Source organism: Sorex fumeus, unplaced genomic scaffold (genome assembly GCF_029834395.1).
Source record: "Sorex fumeus unplaced genomic scaffold, SorFum_2.1 ptg000014l, whole genome shotgun sequence".
NCBI lineage: Eukaryota > Metazoa > Chordata > Mammalia > Eulipotyphla > Soricidae > Sorex > Sorex fumeus.
The window spans coordinates 6,918,346-6,944,776 of record NW_026606071.1 but is presented as its reverse complement, the minus strand read 5'-3'; the positions used below and the strand labels follow the sequence as shown (position 1 = coordinate 6,944,776).

The 26,431-nt window shown below is 39.6% G+C and overlaps 2 protein-coding genes across 3 annotated transcripts in view; one reads left to right on the top strand and one right to left on the bottom strand.

Annotated features, from left to right (window-relative positions):
* Positions 1-6,793, bottom strand: part of PMS1 (PMS1 homolog 1, mismatch repair system component) — an 80,512-nt gene extending 73,719 nt beyond the window's left edge. Inside the window, exons 1-2 of one of the 2 annotated variants that reach the window (XM_056111610.1) lie at positions 6,691-6,793; positions 1,647-1,790 (exon numbers count right to left, since the gene is read on the bottom strand). In XM_056111610.1, the coding sequence (XP_055967585.1) occupies positions 1,647-1,778 (132 nt within the window). In that variant the 5' untranslated portion in view covers positions 1,779-1,790; positions 6,691-6,793. Of the gene's footprint in view, positions 1-1,646; positions 1,791-5,886; positions 6,083-6,690 lie in introns of both variants that reach the window. The other variant, XM_056111611.1, reaches the window with a different exon arrangement.
* Positions 6,794-7,232: 439 nt separating this feature from the next.
* On the top strand, positions 7,233-20,172 carry ORMDL1 (ORMDL sphingolipid biosynthesis regulator 1). The gene is made up of 4 exons (XM_056111613.1): positions 7,233-7,252; positions 8,909-9,089; positions 14,624-14,775; positions 18,659-20,172. Exons 2-4 carry the CDS (start codon positions 8,916-8,918, stop codon positions 18,792-18,794), a joined length of 462 nt encoding a protein of 153 aa, XP_055967588.1. The 5' UTR covers positions 7,233-7,252; positions 8,909-8,915; the 3' UTR covers positions 18,795-20,172.
* The last annotated feature ends 6,259 nt before the right edge of the window (positions 20,173-26,431 follow it).

Below are 26,431 nucleotides of genomic sequence, written 5' to 3'. Positions count from 1 at the left end.
TTGCAGTGCCAGCAATCAAACCCAGCCTCATATCCCTGGCCTGTTACATTCATATTTTTCACTTATGGCCACACCCAGCAATGCTCAGGGGCACTCCTGGGTTGAAGCCAGGGGATGGCAACGAGTGGTACCTGGGGACTATGCAGTAGCAGGGATCAAACTGAGGTCTCCTGTAAGAAAGCATTCTTTCCAGCCCATTGAGTTATCTCTCCAGCATCCTGGTAAATTATTTTTAAAAAGCCATTTTTCTGTTGTCAGAGCTGATAGTACAGGGGTCAAGGCATTTGTCTTGCATATGGTTGGCACAGGTTCAATCTTTGGCACCACATAGGGTTCATAAAGCAGAACCAGGAATTGCCTGTGAACGACTAAGTATGTCCCCCAAACCAAAAAATCTTAAAAATAAAACTTTTCTGGGTCTGGGACAGACAGCTCCCATGACAGAGCACGTGCTAACATGGACACGGGCCTGAGATCCATCCGTGGCAGTGCGGGGTCCCCTGAGCACTACTAGATGAATTGTTGGGCTGACCTTGGTGGTCCTTACATACCACCAGGCCCAAGCAGCTCCACATCTCCTGGACTGAGCACTAACTCCCAGGGTCCAAGCAGGAGCGGTCGCCCCCACGCCCCCGACCACCACTGCCACTGGGAATGGCCCCTGTTTTTAAGAAAAAAAAGAAGAAAAAGAATCTCTGTATTTTTGTTCCAAAATTTTTCCAGAATAAAATATACATTTGCCTCTAAGACTTTTTTCCCCCTTCATGTAGGGGGTTACACAAAGGTGTCTACCATGGAGCTATATTCCAGGCCAACCTGCTCAAGACTCCTAAATGAAATCTGGCAAAGACAACTACTTAATGTAACTGACACTAAATAATATCAGCTATATTCTGAACAGACTGAACTATGAAATGCTTTAGGAAAATAATTTTTTTTCACACTCGTGAAAAATACCATTAAAAACTCTGATATGCTACAGAACAGTAGTTTCAACATCAACTAGAACCTTGCTAGAAAACAAGTTCTGGGGCCCAGTAACTATTTTAACAGTTAAATATTTTGTACTGAAATTGTTCAGATGCACCCGAAAGTCTGAGGAACAGTGGGCATAAACACAAGACTGTGAGCGGGTTTAGAGTCAAAAACTCTACTTCCAATGCTTATAGAGCAACTGGGAATACATATGAAAATGGTAAGTGTCATTCCCACAAAAACACACAACATTGTTCCTAAAGCTCTAATGCTAAAACTAAAGACATCTGAAAATCAGAAGTTACTAAAATATGTATTCTTACTCTCACTGGAACAAATAAACTTACCGGTACTGGTCAGGTATGCTGTCATAAAATGATAAAAAACTAGAGAGATCTAACATTTATGAGCTATTACTTTATAATAGGGGAGTGAGATATGCAAGTGAAATTATAATAAATTCTAACATCTGTCATAATCATATCAACTAAAGGACAAGGAGATAGCCCGCTCATAGAGCAAATCAATGAACAATGGGACAACAGTGCTTCAATACTACTGTATCCGAAGAATAACTTTCTAGTGTACAGAAAGAGAAAGGTGATAATTTTAAAGAAAAAAAATATCTGACCGTTTGCTTTACGTTTACCTAATTTCTCAAAGATACTTACCAGTTTAACCTCTATGCTTGTGGCACCAGCATCCAAAGAGTTTTCAATGAGTTCTTTTACTACACTGACCACTGAACTGATTATCTGAGAACTGGAAAGGAGGCGAACTGTTGCTGCGGGCAACTGCTTCATTCTAGCTTTGAGCTAGAAAATAAAAATGCACGCTGTGAATATATTGATATAACAACATTCCAAAAGAAACAGAAACCTACAGCAGCTCACATTCAGTAAGTCTCACAGGGACCCGAGCGATAACACAGTGGGTAGGGCGTTTGCCTCGCACACGGCCTACCTGGGTTTAATTCTTGGCATCCCAGAAGGTCCCCCAAGAACCAGCAGGAGTAATTCCTGAGTGCAGAGCCAGGGGTAACCCCTGAGCAACATTGGGTGTGGCCAAAAAAAAAAAACCTCATAATATGCCAAGGCCTATCAAAAGCATGTACGGTATTAAATTATGTTTTAAAAATACTCTTTGAAGGGTGAGAGAAATAATCTGCCATGTGCTTTGCATGGAGGCCCAGGTTTGACCCCTGGTCCACCCAATGCCCTAAACACTGTCAGGAGGGGCGCCAAAGAACAGAGCCAGTATCACTACTGGATGTGGCCCATTCCCACAAAAATAAAAACAAACACTCTTCAAAATGATGTCATTATCATGACTAGTTACTGTTTTTAGCATATCGAACATGCGACAGGGCTAGAGTGATAGCACAGCAGGTAGGGCATTTGCCTTGCATGTAACCGACTGGGGTTTGATTCCTCCGTCACTCTTGGAGAGCCTGGCAAGCTACCGAGAGTATCCCATCCACACGGCTGAGCCTGGCAAGCTACCCGTGGCGTATTGAAGTCTCACAAAAAGACAATGGAGGTTGATCTGTTACATATAAAATGAAGTAAATCACTTAAATACTCCTGTAAAGTCAATTCGTTGCATATACGAATAGAGATACAGTCTCACTGGTATTTAAGCTATGTAAGATGATGCCGACAATGAGATGATTATGCAACAAAATGCTGAAAATTCTTCTTCAGCAGGGGAGTGGTGGAGAGGGGGGAAGGTAGTACAGGGGAGCGGTGTTTGTGCCATACCCAGCAGTGTTCCCAAGTAACCTGAGTTGTTCAGGAACCATGTGGTGCTGGGATTCCATCCTGGATCAGCACCATGCAAGGCAAGCACTTTAACCCCTGTTTTACTTCTATCAGTTATTTCCTAACTAATCTACAGATTTATTTGGGGGATGCAAAATATTAAGGAGAGCCGTGAAACTAGCTCTGGGTGGTTTTCTGTGGTTCCCAAAGGCTTCCACTAAGTCATAAGGATGGTGGAGAGTCCACGCCATTGCCCTAACAGTCACACAAAGTACTGCTGTCCCAAGGCAAAGATCCCAAAGGCAATCTCCCCAGCTGGTCACAGGTCAAAGGGGATAGAACTCCTCTGGACAATACAGTAGCGCTGGCCTCAGCTTCAGTATCCAGGCATCTTTCCCAAACAAGTGAAGTTGATTATGTAGCCTACATTCAGTGTCACCAACTAACTCTCTATCCCAGGTCATTTAAAAAACTTGAGGATATGGCTTGTTACCCAACCACTACCAAGAAATCTATTTCTTCACATTCACTAGAAAAAGCTACCGAGAGTATTCGATATGCCAGACACAGTAACAACAAAGTCTCCAATGGAGACGTTACTGGGCCCGCTCGAGCAAATCGACGATCAACGGGAGGGCCTTTACCTTTACCCTTTTTACCAAAACCTTCAACCAGGATTCATATTCCTTGACACCCCTAAAGAATATTAAACTGATGATTTTCCCTAATCCCATCTACATCCCTTGGTGCTCTCTTCATTCACTCCCTAAAAGGGTATCTGAAAAATAGCACAGCGGGTAGGGCGTTTGCCTTGCACGCAGCCAACATGGCTGACCTGAGCTCGATTTCTCGGCCCTTCTCGGAGAGTCCGGCAAGCTACCGAGAGTATCTCACCCTCACGGCAGGGCCTGGCAAGCTCCCCGTGACGTATTCGATATGCCAGACACAGTAACAACAAAGTCTCCAATGGAGACGTTACTTGGCCCGCTCGAGAAAATCGATGAACAATGGGAGGACAGTGACAGTTATAGAACAACATGTATCTTTATATCCCCAACAGTGCTCTCTCTTCCCAAGACAGGGATTTCCAACAATCAATGTCACTGTTACTGTCCATACAAATATTTGTAGAACAGAACTAATCTTCCTGCTCTCCTCCTATGCCTTTTACTTAAAAGCTTCCTCTGCTTTTAAAGCAGATCAAAATACCTCAGTCTTCGGGACCAGAGTGATAGTACTGTGTGTAAGACACTTAACCTTGCAAAAGGCTAACCTGGGTTCAGTCGCCAGCTTCCCATTTGATCACCTGAGTACCATCAGGAGAGATCCCTGAGCACAGAGCCAACAGTAAACCCTGAGCAACACCAGGTTTGGCTCCAAAACCAAACCTCAGTCTTCTTTTGTCATCTCCACATCCTACTAATACAGTCCTATGTATCTGTTCATATCTAGTTCCAATACCATTTGCAGCAAGGTCCCTCCAGGTCATGCAACCAGAATGGGGTTCCCTCCCCCTACATTCCTAAAGGCCTGCACTCATTACTCAATGGCTCAATGGATGCTTATCACACCTCTGGCCTGACCTAAATTACTTCTGAATGTAGGGGACTGTACATTATCTTTGGATGCAATAGTTAACAATCCAAGGACTTCACTACTGGCATCCACTCCGTAAGTATTATACAGAAGATACCAAAAATAATGTTTACGAATCTTCCTCCTCCTAAATTAAAACTTAGGAAAGGTGTTTACCTTCCAAATCATCACTGTTTTAACACCTATCCCTTATATAGTCCAGCTTTAACTTGCCTCTGTATGAACCTTACCTCATCTGCATCTCTTTAGGTTTCTATTATGGAGGGGTAAGGAAGAGGCACAACCTCTGCTGCTCAGAGGCTGCTCTTGGCTCTCAGCTTGAAAGCCAACACAGGTGGTGCTCAGGGCACCATGCAGTGCCAGGGACAGAACCCAAGGCAAACACCCTGTGCTCTAGCTCTTTTGAGACACCTCCCGTGACCCTGTATGTTAACCAAGTTTTCTTTTTTGATGTGTTCTAGGGCTTTATTTTCTACCAGCTTCTTATTATCACTATTGAAATGCCTTGGATAAAATTAGCAGGCCCAAAATTGATTTCAGTTTCTTTCTGGAATTAGCCATTTCAGCCACTAGCCTGTATTTGCTTGATAATAAAAAGAACAATGAACATAAGCAAATGTATAAACATTAACATCCCTGCTCCTCACAGCAACCTTGTATATACAATCCATTCTTCCATCATAAATGAGATTTAAAGGCTTGACAATTTGTTCAGGGTTTAGTAACAAGACACATACTTGGGCATGTCTGTTTAACGAGTCTATGCTCGTGAGCATTTCCTCCAGTTTTATGAGGCAAAATTTCTAACCGTGTGGCCATCCTGGTAAATTCTTCCCTTTCTACATCCCTCTACCCAGTCCAATCTATCCCACTACCTAGGTAAATACTTCTCTAACTAGTTCTTCCCTCTATAGTCATATTACTGCATCTGTTTGGCCCGTTCACATTTCTCCCCTGAACCATTGCAATAATCATCAAACTGTTATTTTGCCTTGATCGCCAGCACCCACAGAAAGCCATATTTAACTTTTATCATGTTGCGATCCTGTTTTGTTTTGCTTAGATGAGGCCTTATACATGTTCAACCTACTGAACCACAGTCCCAGTCTGATCCTACTTAAAAATTTTAACTTTCAACTGAAAGCCCAAATTTCTTAATAACCTTTGTCTACCTTTTTCATCTCATCCACTATTCCTCCCCTAAAGAACTCTAGCCAGTTCACAATACACAAGTCTTTTACTGTGTTGTAAATAAGTGTTCAACCACCAGTCCCTGGACGTAGAAAGGTAGAAACCCACTGGCCTACAGCCTGTTTAGATGCCCAACTCTAAAAAGGTTGAAGGAGCTGGCTTAGTGGGATTTCTCTCTACCAAGACTCCTAACCATCTTCCAGGTGAAGCTGCAGCATCCTTCTCAAGGAGGGTTCTCTCCTGGCTCACAACAGAGGAGGCATTCCTGCCTCTGCATGGGATTACCACTTTTTCCTCATCTTAACCCTAAACTCCTGGCAGATTGCACCTGGCTCAGAGTCCTTGGAGGGCAGGGACTTTATACCTTTACAAATCTCCAGCATCACCTCTGAAAGCTGACATGCATTCCAAGATCTTGCATACCAAATGGTCTTCTCTTGAATCCTGGAAGAGGTGAGGATGTCAACAATCAGACTTCCCTATCAGCTGGGCAGAAAATCAAACACTCCTATGGAGCAGTGATGATCAGGAAAACAAGATAAGAAAAACAGCCCAGGGACCTGAAACAGAAATAAACTGATATCAGAGAACTCACCCACTACACTTGTGACCCATTATAGTAAAAACAAACAAACAAAAATCCCTCAGTTAAGGAACAAAACAAATCTTACTCAAAATGTTTATTTCAGAAAACTAACAGAAATTAAACAAACAGGCATGGTCTCTTATAATCCATATTCCCCTGTCAATTTCAAAACGTTGTTGAGAGTTATTTCAACAATGCAAATCACAAACTGCGCGTGCAGCTAAGGTGATGAAATTAGATTGCAAGGTGATTCCACATAATCTGACGCTTCCTCTCCAGAGATTAAATTCTGACATCCACGTTTCCCCTGCACGTGAGTCGGGTGCCAGGCTTTGGCGTGTTTTTCTGCCCGCCACCGGAAAAAGACCTTTTCGGTTAGAAACAAGAGTTTTGCTCGCACCCCCTACAGGAACACTGCACGCACAAGACGAGTTTTGAGTCACGGCTGCGGAAGGGGGGGGGGTAGAGGGGAGGGGAGCACCTGGTCAAGTTTCTGCACACAAGAGGACGTGGGGGAAAGGGTGCAACAAAGACCTAAATTTAGAGGATTAACGAAGGAAAGGCCACCCCACCGATGCCTACCAGCCCAGAACCGCTTGGAGAACGCTTTCCCGGCGTGCACGCAGCAAGCCGGGTTCGTCCGCTTCCCGCCCCAGCAAACCCGCTTCGGGGGCGGGGCGGGAGGCGGCGTCGGAGCACCGGGGATAAGGTGAAGCCTCCGGAAACAGAGGAATAAATGCCGCCACGGCGCTACCCTCTGGCTCGCTGACAATTACCATCCACGGTGGACCATCCGGTCGCCAAGGTAGGAGCCCGGGAAAGCCCGACTCAGCCTCGAGCTAACGCGGGACCGGCGCCGCGCGCGGCACTTAGTCACGCCCTGCCGGGGGCGGGGCGTGCGACGGGCACTGCTCGCAGCCAATCCCGGGGCGGCGCGTTTGTCTCCTCCCCCTCCTCTTCCCACCTCTATGCACTCCTCCCATACACACACGTCCCGAAAGCTTCCGCCGCCGCCGCTGCCGCTGCTGCCGCCGCCGCCGCGCTGAGGCTTCTCCCCGCCCCCTGGCATTCGGCCTCGAGGAGGAGACGCTGACGCGGCTCAGCTGGCCCTGCTCGGTGCTGGCCACCTGGAGTGGGACGGCGGGTGAGTGGACACGGACGGCCGCGTCACCGTCCGCGCCGGCCTCGGGCGGGAGGGAGCTGCCTGCCGGCCCGCGTCCACGGCGCCCACTTCAGCCCCGTGTCGCCCGAGTCGCCCCCCGGGGGCCGCGACGGGAACGTGTGGCGCGGACGAGGAAGGGGCGGGTTCGGGGCCGCGCCCCCGCCGCCCCCGGAGCCCCCGCGGCCCGGCCGGCGGGCAGGTAGCGGTGGGGGTGTGGGGGGGACATCCCCGGCGCTCCCGAGCCGGCAGCCTGCAGGCTCTGCCCGGCCGGCTCATTGTTCGCCGTCTCGAGGAGGCGTGGCGTGGCGAGGCGCTCCGGGAGCTTTTCGGCTGCGGCGGGGTCCGGGTGGGTGTGAACGGCGAACCGGGTTCGCTGACATCGACCCCCCGCCCCCGCCAGTCTCCGGGCTTTGGAAAATCGGAAAATGCCGCGAATCGGGGTGGCGGGCTCTGGCATGGAAATTTCGGGGACGGTAAAACGGCGGCGCTACGGGCCGAAATGTTTACCCACGCAAATCTGAGGGCTGGCCTCATCGTCTTGTGTCATCCACTCGCATCTCCCGGAGTCGTGCATGGCGCGTGTTCCACGGGATTTTTTATTTTAAGGGGCAGAAGAAAGTTTTCCAGAAAACTGAGGGGGTTCTAAGAAATTTCTCTAGATGCCAACTCTTTCATTAGTGCTATTGCCCAGAGACAGAGACAGGAGAGACGGAGACAGAGAGGAGAGACAGAGAGAATGTGTTTTAAATCTCAGCTGCTTTCATCAGTTATAATCTATCCCTATTCCCTACTCCCTACCCTTTCCCACAGGTTTTTTAACCCGGATGGTATTTTTCCAGACAGTTTTCTTAGCAGGATTCTTAACCCAAGTATAAATCCTAGTTAAATTAACTGGAGACTGTTACACTTTTTTCCTTTGATCTTCACCTAGAATGTGAAACAGGAAGGGGAGGACATAAGAAAACTGGAGAGGGGCTCAAGGACTGCAGCAAGGAGGGCGCCTGCCTTGCACGGGGCCCCACCCCAGCTCGATCCCCAGCTTCCCATATGGTCCCCTTAATAACTGGTGTGGCCCAAACCCCTGCCCCCCCAAAAGAAAGAAAACTGAAGAAACCCGTGTTTAAAGAGATTGAAGTTAAGTTCTCAGAAGGCATCGTTTTAGGGGCCAGAGCAATAGTACAGCGGGTAAGGCTCTTGCTCTGCACTGGCCAACTTGGGTTCCACCTCTGGCATCCCATATTATCCCCTGAGCATGCCAGGAGTGATCGCTGAGTGGAGAGCCACGAGTAAGCCCTGAGCACCGTCAGGTGTGGCGCCCCCCCCCCCCCCCCCACCCCGCAGAAAGAAAAAGAAATTGTTTTAAACCTAATTATATCACAGGATCAGGACAGGCACCATATCCCTTGACCAAGTAAACTGTCCACTCCATGATGCCAAGAAAAATACATACTTCTAGGTAGAGTATACCAAAAGCTGGGACTTGAACTCACATTTCTCTTTATGGACGCAACATTAAATAGGATGCAAGAATCTGCCTCCTGGGAGGCCAATGGCTAGGTCAGCTTTGCTTTATATGGAATTAGGAGTATTTGGACTCCTTGTCACATCAGTGTTGATTCATTTCATTGCTTCCTACAGAGCAAACATGAACGTTGGAGTTGCCCATAGTGAAGTGAATCCAAATACCCGGGTAATGAACAGTCGGGGTATGTGGCTGACATATGCTTTGGGAGTTGGCTTACTTCATATTGTCTTGCTAAGTATACCCTTCTTCAGTGTTCCTGTTGCTTGGACCTTAACAAATGTTATACATAATCTGGTAAGAATTTCACCTTACATATTTAGTAGCTAATGGTTGTCAGAGTCTGGGAAAGAAAGGAATGGACAGTTAATCAGTACATTTCAGTTTCCAGAATGAAAAGAATTCTGGAGATTCATGGTGGTGGTGATGAGAATGCATGACAATTTTTCTAAACATCTTTATTGAGATAAAATTCACATAACGTAGACTTCCATGTAAATCAAAGTACAACTCAATGACTTTTGGTGTGACTGCCCTACTTTTATAGAATTCTAATCCAAAGTAAGATGGTTTTTTTTCTGTCTCAATTAAAATATTGTGCCCTTTTTCTAAGTAACTTTTCTCCTATTGCTATTATGGAATATAGAAAATGGTAGATCATTTTAGCAAAAATTATAAGGTACTATAACATAAGCTACTTTAATGGCTGATTAACCAGAATGCTTCAGAATAAGTACATTTTGTTGTTGCTGTTTAACTGGAGGCAAACAACCACCTTTGGTTCCATTTTGTAAGTGTTGATAAACTGTAGAAGTATTCTTCCCTACATCATTATAATAACATTTTGAACTTAATTATATCTCAAGTGATTCAGGATCTTATATACCTTAACTTCTTCGTCTTGACTCTTGCTGTCTTGTATTATGCAGTAGCTTATTAAATTTCAGAGGTTCACTTGACTCTACTGATCTTACTGTGCGGCCCAGAAAATTACCTGTTAAGATTCTATTAGTGACCTTTCTTGTCTTTTATAGTCTATTAGAGTAGAATGAAAGGGGGGAAATTCCAGTTAATTAAATTTATTATTGGGATTCATAGTAACTATATTTGTTTATAGGTTTCAAAAAAAAAGAACTTAGAACATTAAGACAAAAAAGAGGAATGTACTTTTTAATGAATGGCATTTATTTTATATCTTCTAGAAAGTATTTTTAATTTTTTATTGAGCCACATCTAGAAAGTATTTAAAGTTGACTAGATTTATATAAGAATGGTGAGTTAGAATAAAGCAAATGTCCCTTTTGTCCACAAGTTTCTGTGATGACTTTTCTGTGATAGATAGGGAAGACATTTTGTAAAATAGTGGATTCTTTGAAATATTTGACACCTGTCAAACCTGTTTTAATTGGCACTCTTTTCTTTTGGCTTTCATAGGATCACTTTTTTCTAGCTAACTTTTTCATTTTTGTTTTTTCATTTTCTTTGGCACACGTTTCTTTCATTGTCTCTATTAAATATTGTTGCTTCCTAAAGTTCATTTCTTCATTCTTTCTGTGGCATATGTTCTATCTAGATTATGTGCTCTATCCACAGTGTCACTTTCTCCCTCTGCAATGAAGATGCCCACATTACAATACCAGATCACTTTGTACCTTAAAACCTATAAGTATAAATTGGACTCTTCTAATTCCTGGTCTGTTCCTCTTAACCTACAATCTGTTTCTCTGACTTTAATCCAGTTATTCCAGAGACTCCATTGTCTGCGCAGCAAGCAAGGCCAGATAGCTCAGTGTCAAAGATAATTAATATTACTCTATCATCAAAACCAAGAGTGTCTTAGAGTAAAAGAGAATTCTAGTATTAATACCTCTAAAATAATGGGTGTTGGGCAGGACTGTCAATGCAAACTAGCATGGTTTCTCTCATTTTAGAATAACTTCTTCTTTTCCTTTGTAGTCACATCTATGAAGTCATAGCCCTGTTCATGCTACATTTTACTATCATTTACCTTGCTCCCAATTTGCACTGCTATCAATGTATATCTTTATTTTCTCCCCCACTCCCAACCAGAAGATTATTCTATCAAAGTATCTTCATATTGTTCCTGGAATCTACTCTCCAACCCTACTTGGCAGACTGCTATTTTTTTTTTTTAATTAAATTCATGTCTGCTCAAGTTACACTCTTCACCCCACAGTGCATAGGCAGGAGAGGGATCCCGTTCCAAACAAACTATGATGATAATGCACATCACCTCTTTTTTTTTAATTAATTGAATGCAGTTACAAACTGTTCATGATCATTTTCAGTCAATAATATTCCAACACCCATCCCTCTACCATTGTATATTTCCCACCACCGGTGCACATTATTTTACTCTTTATACTTTGGCTTTGACTTTCCCATTATTTTAATACCCCTGCTTCCTTTCTGCTCTACAGGGCCAACACCTATTGTCAGCAAAATCTTAGTCAAGTACTCCTCCAGGAAGTTATAAAATTCTCACACTACAGTCTTAATGTTTGGCATGTTTTTTTATTAGTTTATCTGTTTTATTTTGGTTTGGGGGCCGTACCCAGCAATGCTCAGGGATTACTCCTAGCTTTGCACTCAGTAATTACTCCTGGTGGTGCTCAGGGGACCATATGCCATACCAGGGATTGAATCAATGTCAGTTACGTGCAAGGCAAGTACCCTCCCCACTGTACTATCGCTATGGTCCCCTTATCTTATTTTTTAATGTCAGTATCGCTAAAGACCTATTTCAGTGCTCATTATTACGATACAGCTCACAGCCTGTATTGTATTGTAATTTCCCTTCTCCTATGGCTCATATATTAAAGGTACTATAGGATCATTCTCTGTCATGTTTTCAAGTTATATGGCTGAGACTGAAGTAGGATATATGGCCATCAACAAAGTACAGAAAACTGACTACATCTGGGGTAACAAACTTCTGAGTTAGTAATTCACCACACTAAAAACTTAACTAGCCAGCCATAGATGTAGCAATTATATGACTCCAGAATTAAATTTCTTTTGAAGATAATCTACAGTAAACCAATTAAATGTGAAGTAGATACTAAACACATTTATATTTTTTTTCCCTCTTGGGCCACATTGGATGCAGTACAAGCTCAAACCCAGGGCTCCCATATGCAAAGCATACCATTCTTCCCATCATCCCAGCCTTGATACTGAACAATTTTAAATATGGAAAAACAAATCTAATTATCCATGATAGAAAAAAATACTGTCTTTGCCTTTCCAATCTAGATATTAGAAATATACAGTGTTTGTTTTTATTTAGTTTACTCAGAAATACTAAAAGTCTTAATCAAGTTTTTAAATTTAATGAAAATTCTTTTTATTTTGATCAAGTAAATATTTACTACCCATGAGGAATAGTATCTCGAGCCCTTTTTTGTTTTGTTTTGGAAGTGCTGGAGGTGTTCAGGAGACCATGTGATGCAGGCTGTAACCTAGTAAACTGAATGCGAAGCATGTGCTCAGCCCATTGAACACTCTAGCCTATTATTCTTTTTTCACAGAAAATAAACAAACATACTCTGAACATAACAGTATGTATTTAGAGGAAGTAGCAAGAGGATTATTAGATTCTAGCTCATAAATGATCTAACTTTAGACATACATATACTCTTGGGAATTTGAAAACATACAATTTCTATCTCATGTCTCCTTAAAAGGTATATGAAGTGTTTCCTTGTGTTACAGAATAAACACTCCTTAGCACAACTTCATCTTGTCTTGATCATTGTTAGATAATACTTGCTGTGTATTAGCCCTCATCCTGAGACATTTAAGCTAATGGGAAAACAAACATGCAAACAATGCCCACACACAATATATTGTAGCACTATAGCACTGTCCTCCCATTGTTCATGGATTTGCTCAAGTGGGCCCAGTAATGTCTCCATTGTGAGACTTGTTACTGTGTTTGGCATATGGAATACATCACTGGTAGCTTGCCAGGCTTTGCTGTGCCGGCGAGATACTCTCAGTAGCTTATCTGGCTCTCCGAGAGGAGCAGAGGAATCGAACCCGGCTATACTAAAACTATTTTCAATAAGATTTTATAAAAGCATATAGACGGTTAATTACTATTAATGAGGAACTGTCAAAAATCACGTATTTCACAAGGTACAAGGTAGCATCAAGGCTTTTGCCATAGCAATGAACCTTTCTCTCCACATTTCCTGAGTAATCCAATTGTACCTTTGAAAAGTTTGTGCCCTACATTCTAATTATGACTTTTTAAAAAAAAACATTCATATAAAATCAAACTCTTTAGAGGTGGGACATAGCTTGTCAATTTTATATATGTATACATATCCTGTGTCTCTTCTATATATGTCACTTCTTGTCAATTTTATATATGCATACATTTCCTGTGTTTCTTCTGTATATGTCACTTATTAAACATCTGTTGATTTAAATTTAGCTGAACATAAATCGACTCCTCTATAGTTTAGGTGTCATTGCAGCTTAACTTTTAAATTACCTAATGGATTAACTTAAGAAGTGGATAGCTTTCAAAAGAACTCTTAAATGTTTATAGTAATAAAAAATCTCAAGCAATTATTTTTTGCTTTTTATTGGTTTATTCACAATTGAAGTAAGAAGTATGATATCTCAAAATTTCTAGTGGGAAAAACCTTCATGATAATATTTAAGACATTATTCTTTTACCAATACCTCCATAATGATTCTGACATTAAGTATCACCAGTGGATCTGAGTGAACATCATAACTGCAAGGAAACCAAGCCTACTATACATTGCTTTTTCCTCATAATCATAAAATCAAATGTTTAAACATGTTATGAACAAAATGCTTTTAATGATGTATTTTAGGTTTAAAAAAATTATTTGAAAAGAAACCCTGTTTAAAACACAATGGTGATTTTTAAAGCAAACGAAATTGAACACTGCCCTCTACATCAGATTGCTTCTGTTACTTTGAAAGAAAACTAGTATTTGTAAAACTTTTTATGTGACATTTTATTTATCAACTTGCATGTTTTGGGTATTTTGCTTGTTTTTGATTTTTTTGTATGTTTTGCTTTTGTTTTTGATTTTTTGCTTTTTGGGTCACACCCAGCATTGCACAGGGATTACTCCTGGCTCATGCACTCAGGAATTACTCCTAGTGGTGCTCAGGGGACCATATGGGATGCTGGGAATTGAACCCAGGTTGGTCGTGTGCAAGACCCTACCCGCAGTGCTATTGCTCTAGCCCCAACTTGTATGTTTTTTTATAATTTTACAAGTATTATATTTACTAATTTAAAAGTGAATAAAACACATTGGGGAAAAGGTAATTCTACTGCATAATAAAATGTTTGAAAACTTGAGGCTGGAGCGATAGCACAGTGGATAGGGCGTTTGCCTTGCACGCTGCCAACCCAGGTTCAATTCATAGCATCCCATATGGGCCCCGAGCACTGCCAGGAGTAATTCCTGAGTACAGAGCCAGGAGTAACCCCTGTGCATGCATCACGGATGTGACCCAAAAAGGGGATAAAAAAAAGTTTAAAAACTTAAATGTAAAAGTACAATGATATTGTTTATTTTCAACTTAATAAGAGGTAAAAACAGGTAACCTTGAATCGATCTGATCATGGTTTTCATTAAATAATACCCCCAGAACTTTGATTTAACTGTAAAAACTGGCCACAGCATTTCCCAATATGTAAGCTTAAAACTTGAACTATTAAGTGAAATCACAGTAGGTCATGGTCTGAAATGATTTTAATACTGAAAAATATAATTTTGAATTAGTATTGATTATATTCCGTCTTCGTTTTCCAGGGGATGTATGTATTTTTGCATGCAGTAAAAGGGACACCTTTTGAAACTCCTGATCAGGGTAAAGCAAGGCTCCTAACTCACTGGGAACAGCTGGACTATGGAGTACAGTTTACATCTTCACGGAAGTTTTTCACAATTTCTCCAATAATACTGTAAGTGATGGAAATTTTTAGGTAGAAACAAAATTGGCTTGAGCAATTTGAGTGAATTTTATTAGAGGAAATTTTAATTAAAAACCGTATTTTATTGAAAACCTCAATAATAGCCTATCTCAGAAAAAGTATAAAATAGAAGCAAGTTTTTAACAAAATAAATGGCAATACATCAGTTTTTACTTCAGCCAATATATATACCAACAACAATATCGTAAGGCATGCCTAGACATTCTAGGATGTATAAGTTAATTATATTCTTGTTCTTGATCTTTAGTTTCTTACAGAAAACTAAAAACATAATCATATTCCATTTGCCATTATCTGGTCAATCTTCCTAAACCCTTTTTACAGGATATGGATGATTCAGAAACACTACGTGACCACGTACCTCATTTAGGGGTTCAAACACTCAGGGAGAGATCAATATGGTTTAAAGGAAAGAGAGATTAGACTTTCCTTATAGCATGGAGAGTGAATCCTCTTGTTCGCTTGATTTGCTCATTAAAAATTCTAGTCAATTAAACTTACACTGATATGAGGAATAAATGAAATAGCTATGTGTAAAGCATCTTACCTTGTATTTGGTATCTAAATTGCTTGCTAATACCTGATATTTGGTGCCCTCCACAAGAGGAGTCCTACCTTGTTTTTTCTTATGAAATTTTTTGATCGGGAGGAGGAAGGTCTGGGCCATATGTGATGTGCTCAGGGGCTACTCCTGTCTCTGTGCTCAGAGTTCCACTTCTGGTGGTAGTCAGAGCACCATGTGCAGTGCCAAGGGTTAGTGGCATGTAAAACAAGCATTACCTGTACTGTCTTTCTGGGCCCCGAATTCTTTTGTGACTTGGGGTTTTTTCCCCAGTGATTTTTAACCAACTGGGTCGGCTGCATCTAGCAGTGATGTAGTGCTAAGGATCAGCCACATGCAAGGAATGCACTTTAACCCCTATACTATCTCCCCAATCCCTATATCAATATTTTGTCCTCATTCAGTTCCAACTTGATCAAGCTCATAAGCATTTCTTGAATACTTCATATTTCTATGCTTTTGTCCAAACATTTTCTATCTGAAATGCCTTCTCTATTCTTATCTATCTGGAGTTCTTGCCAGATTTAAATCCTCCCTCCTCAGTAAGGTGTTTAGCACCCACATTTCAGTAATGTTGCTTTGAATTCCCATATGCAATTGTTGTAGATTCTTCATTTTTTGCCACTTTTTAAAATTTCTGTGTTGTTAAGGTATTTTATTTCTGCAAAGAATTCATAAGTGGAATGCTTTGAATTCCACAATCAGTAAAGTTTCTTGCATACGAAAGATATTTTATATTTGTATAGATAGAGCTTAGATTTCATAAATATATCCAAGATAGAATCAGTGCAGTATAGACTAGCTGGAAAGACACTTGGAAGCATTAGAATTCTTTAAACTGGAGCTATGGAAGGTACGTTTAGACTAGATATTCAGATAGAGAAAGGTATTTTCAAATTAAAAATAAAATTGTGGAGTTTAAAATTATATTTATAGTACTTTTAAAAAAATTAAGTGATCTAGCTCCATATAAAATTAATGTCAAAGTAACAATTATTTGTATGATCTAACAAGAGTAACAAGAATAGTAGAATTTTAACACTTATAAATTTAGCTTTTAGGTCCTATTTTCTAAATATGTTACCCTATTTTCAGTTTCATCATCAATAAAATGTTAAGGATTTCATTTCATACCTCTCATGTCTTTTTTAGTTGTTTTTTGACCACACCGTTACTTAGAGCTTACTCCTGACTCTGCTGAGGGATCACTCCTAGCAGGACTCAAGGGACCATTTTTGGTGCTGGGATTGAACCCAGGTCAGCTGCATGGAAGGCAAGCACCTTACCCACTGTACTGTCTCTCCAGCCCCAACATAAACTGAATTTTCAGTAATAATAGACAAAAACCAGACCAACTAAGATGTACTTGTATACTACATTCATTTTAATAAAAATACTGTTTCTGACCCACAGAGTTTCTAATATTCTGGGATTAAATTCCTTATATAGCTGAAGACATAGCACTAAAGCTGTCTATATAACATACTTTCCAGTGCTTTCACATTTTCTAACTTGAATATTTGTCAGGCAGGATGGGTATGCAATGTTATCCCAGATTTTTAAATAAAGAAACAGACTCAAGCTGGGGCCAGAGCAGTAGTACAGTGGGTAAGGCTGTATATCAGCCCAAATTTGATCCTGGCATTCCATAAGGTCCCAGAGCACCACCAAGAGTAAGCCCTGAACATCACACATTTGCCCCCCAGCCCCAAAAATAGAAAAAGAAACAGACCCAAGTAATTTGCTGTGGTCAAGGTCTTAGAGTCAAGGTACCAGATTATGCCTTAGACTTCTAGCTTTCTGCCACACTCTTTCCCATCTGAATCTTGCATACCCTTTGAGGGTTAGTTAAGTTTATATTAGTCAAGTGATTTTCATATTAATTGGTTTTCATTAATTGGGTTTTCATTAAAAGGATCTTAGGATATGATAATGAGCAGCCATTCCAAGAAAATTGTTGCTTTTAACACATAAAATCATCTATAATTTATCTAATAAACCCATAATGGTGATAGGAAATGAGATGAGCATCCTATTTTGGAGGAAATATAAAACCAGTTCAAGTATGTGAAAGTAGGAAGAAAATATTTGTAGATTAGGAATGTGATTTTCTGACTAGTATGTAAAATAGGTGAGGTAATATATCATAGAAGTTTTTAGTCAAGCTGATTTTAAAATTAGCTGTATACAGCTCTCTGACACTTTAGACATACTTGAAAATAGTTGTTCTAACCCTGTTACACGAGATATGTATGACAGTAATTTAGGAAAGAATGTTGGAGTATTTTTCTAAGTATAGATATTAGAATACTATAAAACTCTAAAAGTAATATTAGATAAGCATCCATATACAAATTTAATTTCTTAGTTATAATCAAGATATATATATATATTATTCTTTACATCTTATATCAAAATGTCTTTTAGTAGTCAGATGATGTGTCTATACCCTTATGTAAAGCTAGGTTTTACTTGACTAATGATCTTAATTGCTTAGGCTTGTTAAAACAAATTCTCAGGTGTTGTGTATTTTTGAATTTGCATTTATATTCAGTTAAAGCAAAACTGCTGGAATTCTACAATGGCTTTCCAGTTAAACTGGTTGTAATCTTGTTAAACTACAATATGGAAATGAACATCAAAAGGTGATCAAGTATTTGGTTTTGTTTTGTTTTCAAAGACACTAAATTGTACTAATGCACTAAAACTCATTTTTTTAATAGCTTCACATCAGTAATTCATAACATTTTGGTGGGTTGCAAACTTGAAAATATGGTGAATGTTTTAGATCTGGATTTTCTCTTCAAAAACAAATACAAAACTACAATTAATTTCAAAACCCTTTACTCTAAAGAATGCTTAATAGAAAAAAGTTTTATTAAATTTGCCATATTTGACAAATGGAAAACATGCAATATTGATCCATAAGCAAAAAAAAGAAAAATTTGTTTTTGGGTCACCCACAGCTGTACTCAGGACTTACTTCAGGTTTTGTGCTCAAGGATCACTCCTAGCAGAGCTCAGGGGCCCATATATATTGCTGGGGATCGAACCCATGTCATTGTGTGCAAGGTAGACCCTTACTTGCTTTAGTATCTCTCTGGCCCCTAAACAAATTGTTCAATTCACAAACTAAATTAGGTCCCTCAAAATAGAACTTTTCCTCTTGTTTTAAGTGCTTGTTTTAAGTGTTCTGCTTTTAAGTATTTGCCTTAGTGCTTTTTTTCTTTTAAAAAAATTCTGAGTAATTTCATTCATTTTCAGATGTTATATTCACTTTTATTTCTACAGATATTTTCTGGCAAGTTTCTATACGAAATATGATTCAACTCATTTCATCCTAAATACTGCTTCTCTCCTGAGTGTGCTAATTCCCAAAATGCCACAGCTACATGGCGTTCGGATCTTTGGAATTAATAAGTATTGAAATGTTCTGAAACGGAACAAAAATTGTTTTTTTCAGCTACTGTTTCCTATAAGGAAAGGTAGTTAGTAAACGGCACTCTTTCTCTGATAATGTGAAAATAAGAGGTATTTACATTAGAGGCCAGTTGCTGGTCCTTCATATGCTGTTTGAAGTGCAGATTTGTACTAAAGGGTACCTCGTTTAATGCAGCTGTTCTATTTCTGAAGAGAGACTTTATGTAGGTAAGCTGGGCAGGCCCAGCTTATTAATTAGAGAAGTTCAAGGAAATGAGAGATTTAAAAGAAACCAGGACTAGCTTAGCTCATAAGGAATGGTTATTATGTTAGAAGAAAATTTCTAATTAGTCATGGTCCATTTAAGCAGATATGTAAACCAGAATCATCTTTATACAAAGTTTATTATAGATTTTTTTAATTGCCATACATATTCTGTGTTTAGACCTAAGAGGACATAGCCCATCTTGTTTGTACAAGTCAGTTTTATACCTTATGAATATACTTTTTTTTACATTTTTGGTTTCGCTGGCTCAACATTGTGTGTTGATCGATAAGGTCATTTTTACATTTATTAAGTTACTGAGTTGGTGAATGTCCACCTTTATGTCTGATAATTGATAAGAGATAGGCATATTACAAATAGCCTATTATCAGCCTTCTCATTTTGGAACAACATGGGGTTCTGCTGCCACTTCAGATGCATAAAGCTAATTCAGAACATTGATTTCAAACCACTAATATACAGGATAACTTAAACTTCAGTTTATTTGGTTAAGTCATCTATTTGTTAAGATCTATGATTCCTTAAGAAGGTAATATAAAATGAATTCTATTATAGACAACCTATGGTTGGCAGAAACTACTTTTTTAGCAATTATATCACAGTAAACAATAAAAACTTTATAGCAGGTTTTCACTAAACATATCAGCATCTTAGCTCTTGCTCTCACCCTGACATTTTGCACAGTAACATTTGACTTTCATTGAGTCTTAGTTTAAATAATCCAAAATGGCAATCTTTTCCAAAGCAGCACATACTGAATTCTTATGACTTGGAAAAGCTTCTTATCATTGTTGACATTAATTACCAAAACACTATACATTCTATTTCAAAACTAATACAAGTTAAAAATAAGTTCTGATACGGAATGAAACTTAAAAATAGAACAATTCTTAAAATGTATAAAATTGAGTGCAAAGAGATAGACCAACTTAAAAATCAATTTGTTTCGATAAACTAACTGTTGGGGGGAGTGGTATTGATCATTGTTTTGTATTTCAAAAGTACTACAATTAGAAATCAGTTATATCATAATGCCTTTGTATGTTTGTCCTTTTCCCATGTATTTTTAGTATAATAAAACTTTTCTTTGATGTAAGATTCTTGCAAAAGTTTTTTGGGTTCATTAATCAAAGCAACACTTAAATTTTCTAAGTTTATTTTTTTAAAGCTGAATGTATAAAATGAAAAATATTCCTTATTTTTCTTCCTTTCAGTGTTATCTCAAAAGGGTTTTTTGCACAGATTTCTGAGGTAGAAATCTACCTCTGGTACAGGCCCACTTTCATCCTTCTGTGTCTTAAAAGTACTTATTGGTAGATAGTTGAAGGCCTGTTCTCTTGTAGTTATTATGTTAGGGATTATGGATACAACTTGCGAAGAAAATAAAACTTTGTCTTTATATACTTGGAAAACAGTGAGCAAATAAACGTGTTATTTCCTATAGAGAGAGATGCCATGTTAAAAAAGAAAAGTGGACACAATTTTTACATTTGGACACAGATTTTTGTGAATGTAAAGGAGCAAGAAATATAAAGTTCTATGGAAAGAGACTTTACAGGAAGGGTAATGAGGAGTAAGGTTCTGTGCTTAAGTAAAAACAAGATAGCAAGTGTCTCGGTAGTAATATAGCAAGGAAGAGGAGAATGGTTGTAAATGAGGTCAGAGAAAAAAAGGTGGAGACAAATTCATATAAACCTTTATTGGCCAAGATAATGAGCAGATTTTATTCTAAGCTTGACAAAGCCATCGGAGAGCTTTACACAGAAGATGAAAGAGATCTTGGTGTTTTCTAAAGGTTACTCATTAGCCTTGAGAATAAAGAACAAGGGAACAGGTAGGAGAAAGAAGAGTTGGGACGCGAGTATACTAGTAGGTAATTCATTCCACTCTTGAGTCATTTGTTCACAACTGATAAATAGCTAATGATTATCATTAATTACCTGTATAAGTGTCTCAACTTAAATTTCTAAATTTCAAATTTTACATAATTTGAAGTTTACCCAAAAGCTAAGTTTATCACAGTATTTTTCACTGTAAATGCTTGAGCAGGCCCAGTAACGTCTCTATTGTGAGACTTCTTGTTACTGTGTCTGGCATATAGAATACGACATGGGTAGCTTGACAGGCTTTGCCGTGCGGGCGAGATACTCTCAGTAGCTTGCCGGGCTCTCCAAGAGGGGCGAAGGAATCGAACCTGGCTCTGCCGGGCAGGCTGCGTGCAAGGGAAACGCCCTACCCGCTGTGCTATCGCTTCAGCCCACAGTAACACTGTAAATGCATAATTTAAAAATTATATTGATTTTAAAATTCTCAATTATAAAAACTATAGTAAAGAGATTAGATTACAGAATAAGCCTTTTAAACTATAAAGAAAAAATGAACTATTTTTAAGCCACAAGAGGAATTTTTTGTTTGTTTGTTTTGTTTTGGGTCACGCCTGGCGATGCACAGGGGTTACTCCTAACTCTGCACTCAGGAATTACTCCTGGCGGTGCTCAGGGGGCCAAATGGGATGCTGGGATTCGAACCCAGGGTGGCCGCATGCAAGGCAAACGCCCTACCTGCTGTGCTATTGCTCCAATCCCAACTATAAGAGGATTGTGTAGTGTTTTAAATTTCTGACTTTTTTTGGTTTGGGGGCCATACCTTGCTGTATTGAGAGCTTACTCCTGGCACTGCATCAGGGTTCACTCCTGGAGGGGCTCAGGGGACGATCATATGAGATACCAGGGATCAAACCCGGGTCAACCATTTACAAGGTTACCAATCTACCCCTATACTGTCTCTCTCTCTATCTCTCTCTCTCTCTCTCGCTCGCTCTCTCTCTCTCTTTGAATTTTTATTAGTGACAAACCGAGAGGTACAGTTGTAGATGTACAAATTTTTGTGCTTGGGTTTCAATTATACAATGATTAAGTACCCATCCCTCCACCAGTGCCCATATTCCACCACTACGAATCCCAGTATCCCTCCCACCCCCATCCCCCCACCCTATTCTGTCTCTGGCAGGGCATTCCCTTTTCTCTCTCTCCTTTTGGGAGCTGTGGTTTGCAAAAGAGGCATTGAGTGGCAATCATGTTCGGTCTATAGTCTACTTTCAGCATGCTTCTCCCATCCTGGGAGGATCCTCCCAATACCCTTTATTTGGTGCTCCCTTCTCTATCTGAGCTGTCTTTTCCCCTAGCATGTGTGACCAGCCTCCAAACCTCCTGGTACTTATCTCGGCTATTCTTGGGTGTTAGTCTCCTATTTTGTTACTTTATGTTCCCCAGATGAATGCAATCTTTCTATATCTATCCCTCTCTTTCTGACTCATTTCGCTTAGCATGATACTTTCCATGTAGTACCACTTGTATGTAAATTCCATGATTTCATCTTTTCTAACAGCTACATAGTACTCCATTGTGTAGATGTACCAAAGTTTCTTTAACCACTGTTCTCAGGCACTCAGGTTTTTTCCAGATTCTGGATATTGTAATGAGTGCTGCAATGAACAAACAAGTGCAGATACCACTTCGACTATACTTTTTTGCCTCTCTGGGATATATTCCCAGGAGTGGTACTGCTGGGTCAAATGGGAGCTCAATTTCTAATTTTTTGAGAATCGTTCATACTGTTTTCCAAAAGGGCTGAACCAGTCGGCATTCCCACCAGCAGTGAAGGAGGGTCCCTTTCTTATACTGTCTCTCTAACCCCATAATTTCATAATTTGTTAATGGGAACAGAGGCTTAAGATTTATCAGCTGCTCAAGAAAATACAGTATGCAATATAGTATCTAATAGTATAGTATGAAACTATAGTATAGTATGAAACTAATACAGTGATGCATGTTTGAAACATTTAAATTTTTAAATCATGCTTCTATTATACACTTGACAATTATAGGGAATATATGCGAGCAACAAAGAGATTATTTCCCTCCCCTGTCCAACACATATAGACCCCACACATTTGAAAATTAAGACCATCAGAGTGTGGCAGTCCCTTAATTATATGATCCAATAATTTTCCTTCTGAGCATATATCCAAAGGAAGTGAAAGCACCCATACCATTTCAGCATTCTTCACATATAGAAGCAACCTGTGTTTTTTGATAGATGAAGAAATAAACCGGGGGGGGGGGGGGCAGCAGAGGGAATTCAGGCAATATATATGGTACTCAGGAGCTGTTTCTGGCTCTACTCAGGGATCATTTCTGGTGATGCTTGCGAGATCCTATGTGGTGCTGGGGACTGAGCCTTATCAACTACATGCAAGGCAAGTTAAGTACTATTTCTCCAGACCAGAAATACTCGGCTTTATTATTTGGGGGTTTTGTTGTTGTTTTGGGTTTGTTTTTTTTTTTTTTAAACTGTGTCAGGGACTTCACCACATTTGAACCCAGGACTTCACATATGTGAGCCAAATAAGTGTTATACCTCTGAGCCAACTCCCTATCCCTTAAAATATTCCACCTTTAAAAGGTAGGAAATTCTGAAATATGCTGCAACACTAGATGAACCATAAAGACAAATGCTAAGGGGAAAATGCCTGTCAAAATAGAACATTAAAAATCAAAAAAGTTTAAAGACAAATATATGATCCCACTTATCGATCTAGATTAATGAGTCATAAGAACAATGGTAGTTGTAAGGGGTTGAAGGGAAAATGAAATAGTTATGGTTTAATGACAAGGTTTCAACTGAAGATGAAAACATTTTAGAAATGGCTTGTACAATATAAACTTGTTGATATTGTTATAAAATGTAAACTTGTACAATATAAAACATGTCAGCAAAGAAATGAAAAGCAAAGGAGAAATGTAATGCATAAAGCAATTCAGCCTATAAAAAATAAGACAGGTAAGTGTAAAGGATGCAGTAGGCATGAAACGACTCAATTAAAGCATAAATTCTTTTATTGCTTCCAGTACTTATATGCCCATCTTCTAATCATAATATTGATCTGGCATGACATTTGCTATAACTTGGCAAAAGGAGATGGTCAGGACCAGTAAGTTCAATTATCCTAACTCCTTCACCATGGCATTTCTCATTATGAATACATTAATATTATGACTTTACATGCAATTTCTTAGGCATATGGCTCAGTACCCTAGAGTCTAGATACTTTGGTAAACCATTATCAGACCTATAAAATCATCAGAGGTTGTAACCCAGGAATCACACTGAAGCCCTAGTATGCTATAGAGGTATCTGGCAAGTTATATACCCGTAAGTAACTACCATTTCTCAGTATCTACTTTTCACAAGACTTGATTCTTAAGAATAGCAACTGAATCTTACCTTTTATCCTTAACCAAGAGTAAAGTTTCTAACACAGGGGACACAAAATAGATCAGAGGTGAAAATAAAAATCATTAGGTGAGACATAATTAGGCAACAAGAATTATGAAGGTTCTTCTAGATAAAATTTTTCCCTAAAGTTTATAAATTTAGTAAAGTTAAGGAAAATAGATAAAATAAGTGTATTGTGTTGGAATTTTTAAATCAAAGTGAAGAAATAGATGATTTTTGTTGAGAATACACATTAGTGGTACCACCACCCAATATGGTTTGCATGAAATCCTAAAAAACCCCCAGAGAGCATACATACCTTTCCCCCAATAACATGTCTCTTATAGCACAATGAAGAATGAAAAGATGTATACTTTCACTTGTCAAACATACAGGATCACTGAAAATGCCATTTCTATTTAAGCAAGAGAGGGGAGAAATCCTTTCTTGTGTCCTAAAGCTGCATTTTCACATACTGCAGCATGGATATAACACAGTCTGGAAAATTTACCTACACAAGGATGCTACCAATGGTGCCAGCATACACTACCAGGGCAACAACAGCATGGAAGGGCATTGAGACACAATTGCTAAACAATTCAAATCATAAGAACAAAACCATCTGGGTAAAGGTTTATGTTCAGTCTAGAATCCAATAGATTTTCCAAGAGAAAACCTATCACATGCCATTAAAATTGACTAATTTTTTCCTAACCTTTAGATCTAAAATTTCTTCCTTTTATTCCCTCTTTTGAGTAAATGATGCATCCCAGTGGGGAAAGGAGCTATTTTCATCTTCTAGTGGCTCATAAAATAGAACCCAGAGCCAATTGGAGCCATTCTGTTTTCAGCTCTACACAAATCTATGTCACCTGCAAATTAACTGTCTGGTTAAATGAAGACACCAAAAACCTCATAGTATTGCTGGGACAATGAAGCATAATAACTGGCTGACATGGAATATCCCTCTATTATTAATCATGGTTATTGCTGTTACACAAATGACACATTAGTAAAATAAGTGCCACAAAAATATGGGCAAGGGAGGGGGCATTAGGGAGATAGTTATAGTGGTAGGGTATAAGCTTAGCATGTGCAAGACCCTTTAGGTCCCCAACCCCAGCACCTGGTGTGGCCCTGGTGGCTCAAGCAAGAAACTAAGACCCTTCTCTGCGCCTAATAAGCATTCCTGCCACATCACAGGGAGTGGCCCTAGGGTCCTCCTATCCCTTCCCAGCACCACTGCAGGTGGCCAGTACTATACACAAAAAAATAGAGCCCAAATCCAACGATCACTGTCATAGCGGTCCCTTTTCTATCCTTGCTGCTCTCTCCCCACCACTCTTATGGCCTGCTTCCAACCATGCACCATTCCTCCAGGCCCTCATTTCACTGTCCTTGGATATTGGTCTCATACTATGTTTTTATATACTATACATGAGTTCAATCATTCCAGGTCTATCCCTCTCCCTCGGCCTCATTTCATTCAGCATATACTCTACATGTCCGTCTATTTATGTGCAAATTTCATGCCTTTATTTTTCCTGGTGGCTGCGCAGATCACACAGAACAAGAACTGAGTGCTGAAAGTAGATAAAGGGACAAACATGATCACTTTTAGTACCTGTATTGCAAGCCATAATGCCCAAAAGGAAAGAGAGAGCAAGAAGAAAAGTACCTCCCACAGAGATAGGCTTGGGGGGTGGGGGGGCAGGAGGGAAACTGGGGACATTGGTGGTGGAAAGTGTACACTGGTGAAGGACCAGTGACGAAATATTCTATGACTGAAACCCAATCTGCACAACTTTGAAACTGTATGTCACAATTATTCAATTTAATAAAAAAAAAACCTCAAATCTCAACATTCTGGTACCTATGAATTATGTCTGCCTTTATATTACAACTATGACTTCCCGTGACTCACTCATCTTGTACACCAAGAGCTTCCCGCCTGCCAGGCACAGATTTAAGACTCAACAAAAGGTTAAAATCGAGCAGGGAACAAGAAAAAGTTGCCTGGAAAAAACGAATTACAAGAACGTCAACAAGCATGGACAACAATTTTAAAAGATCAAAAGAGG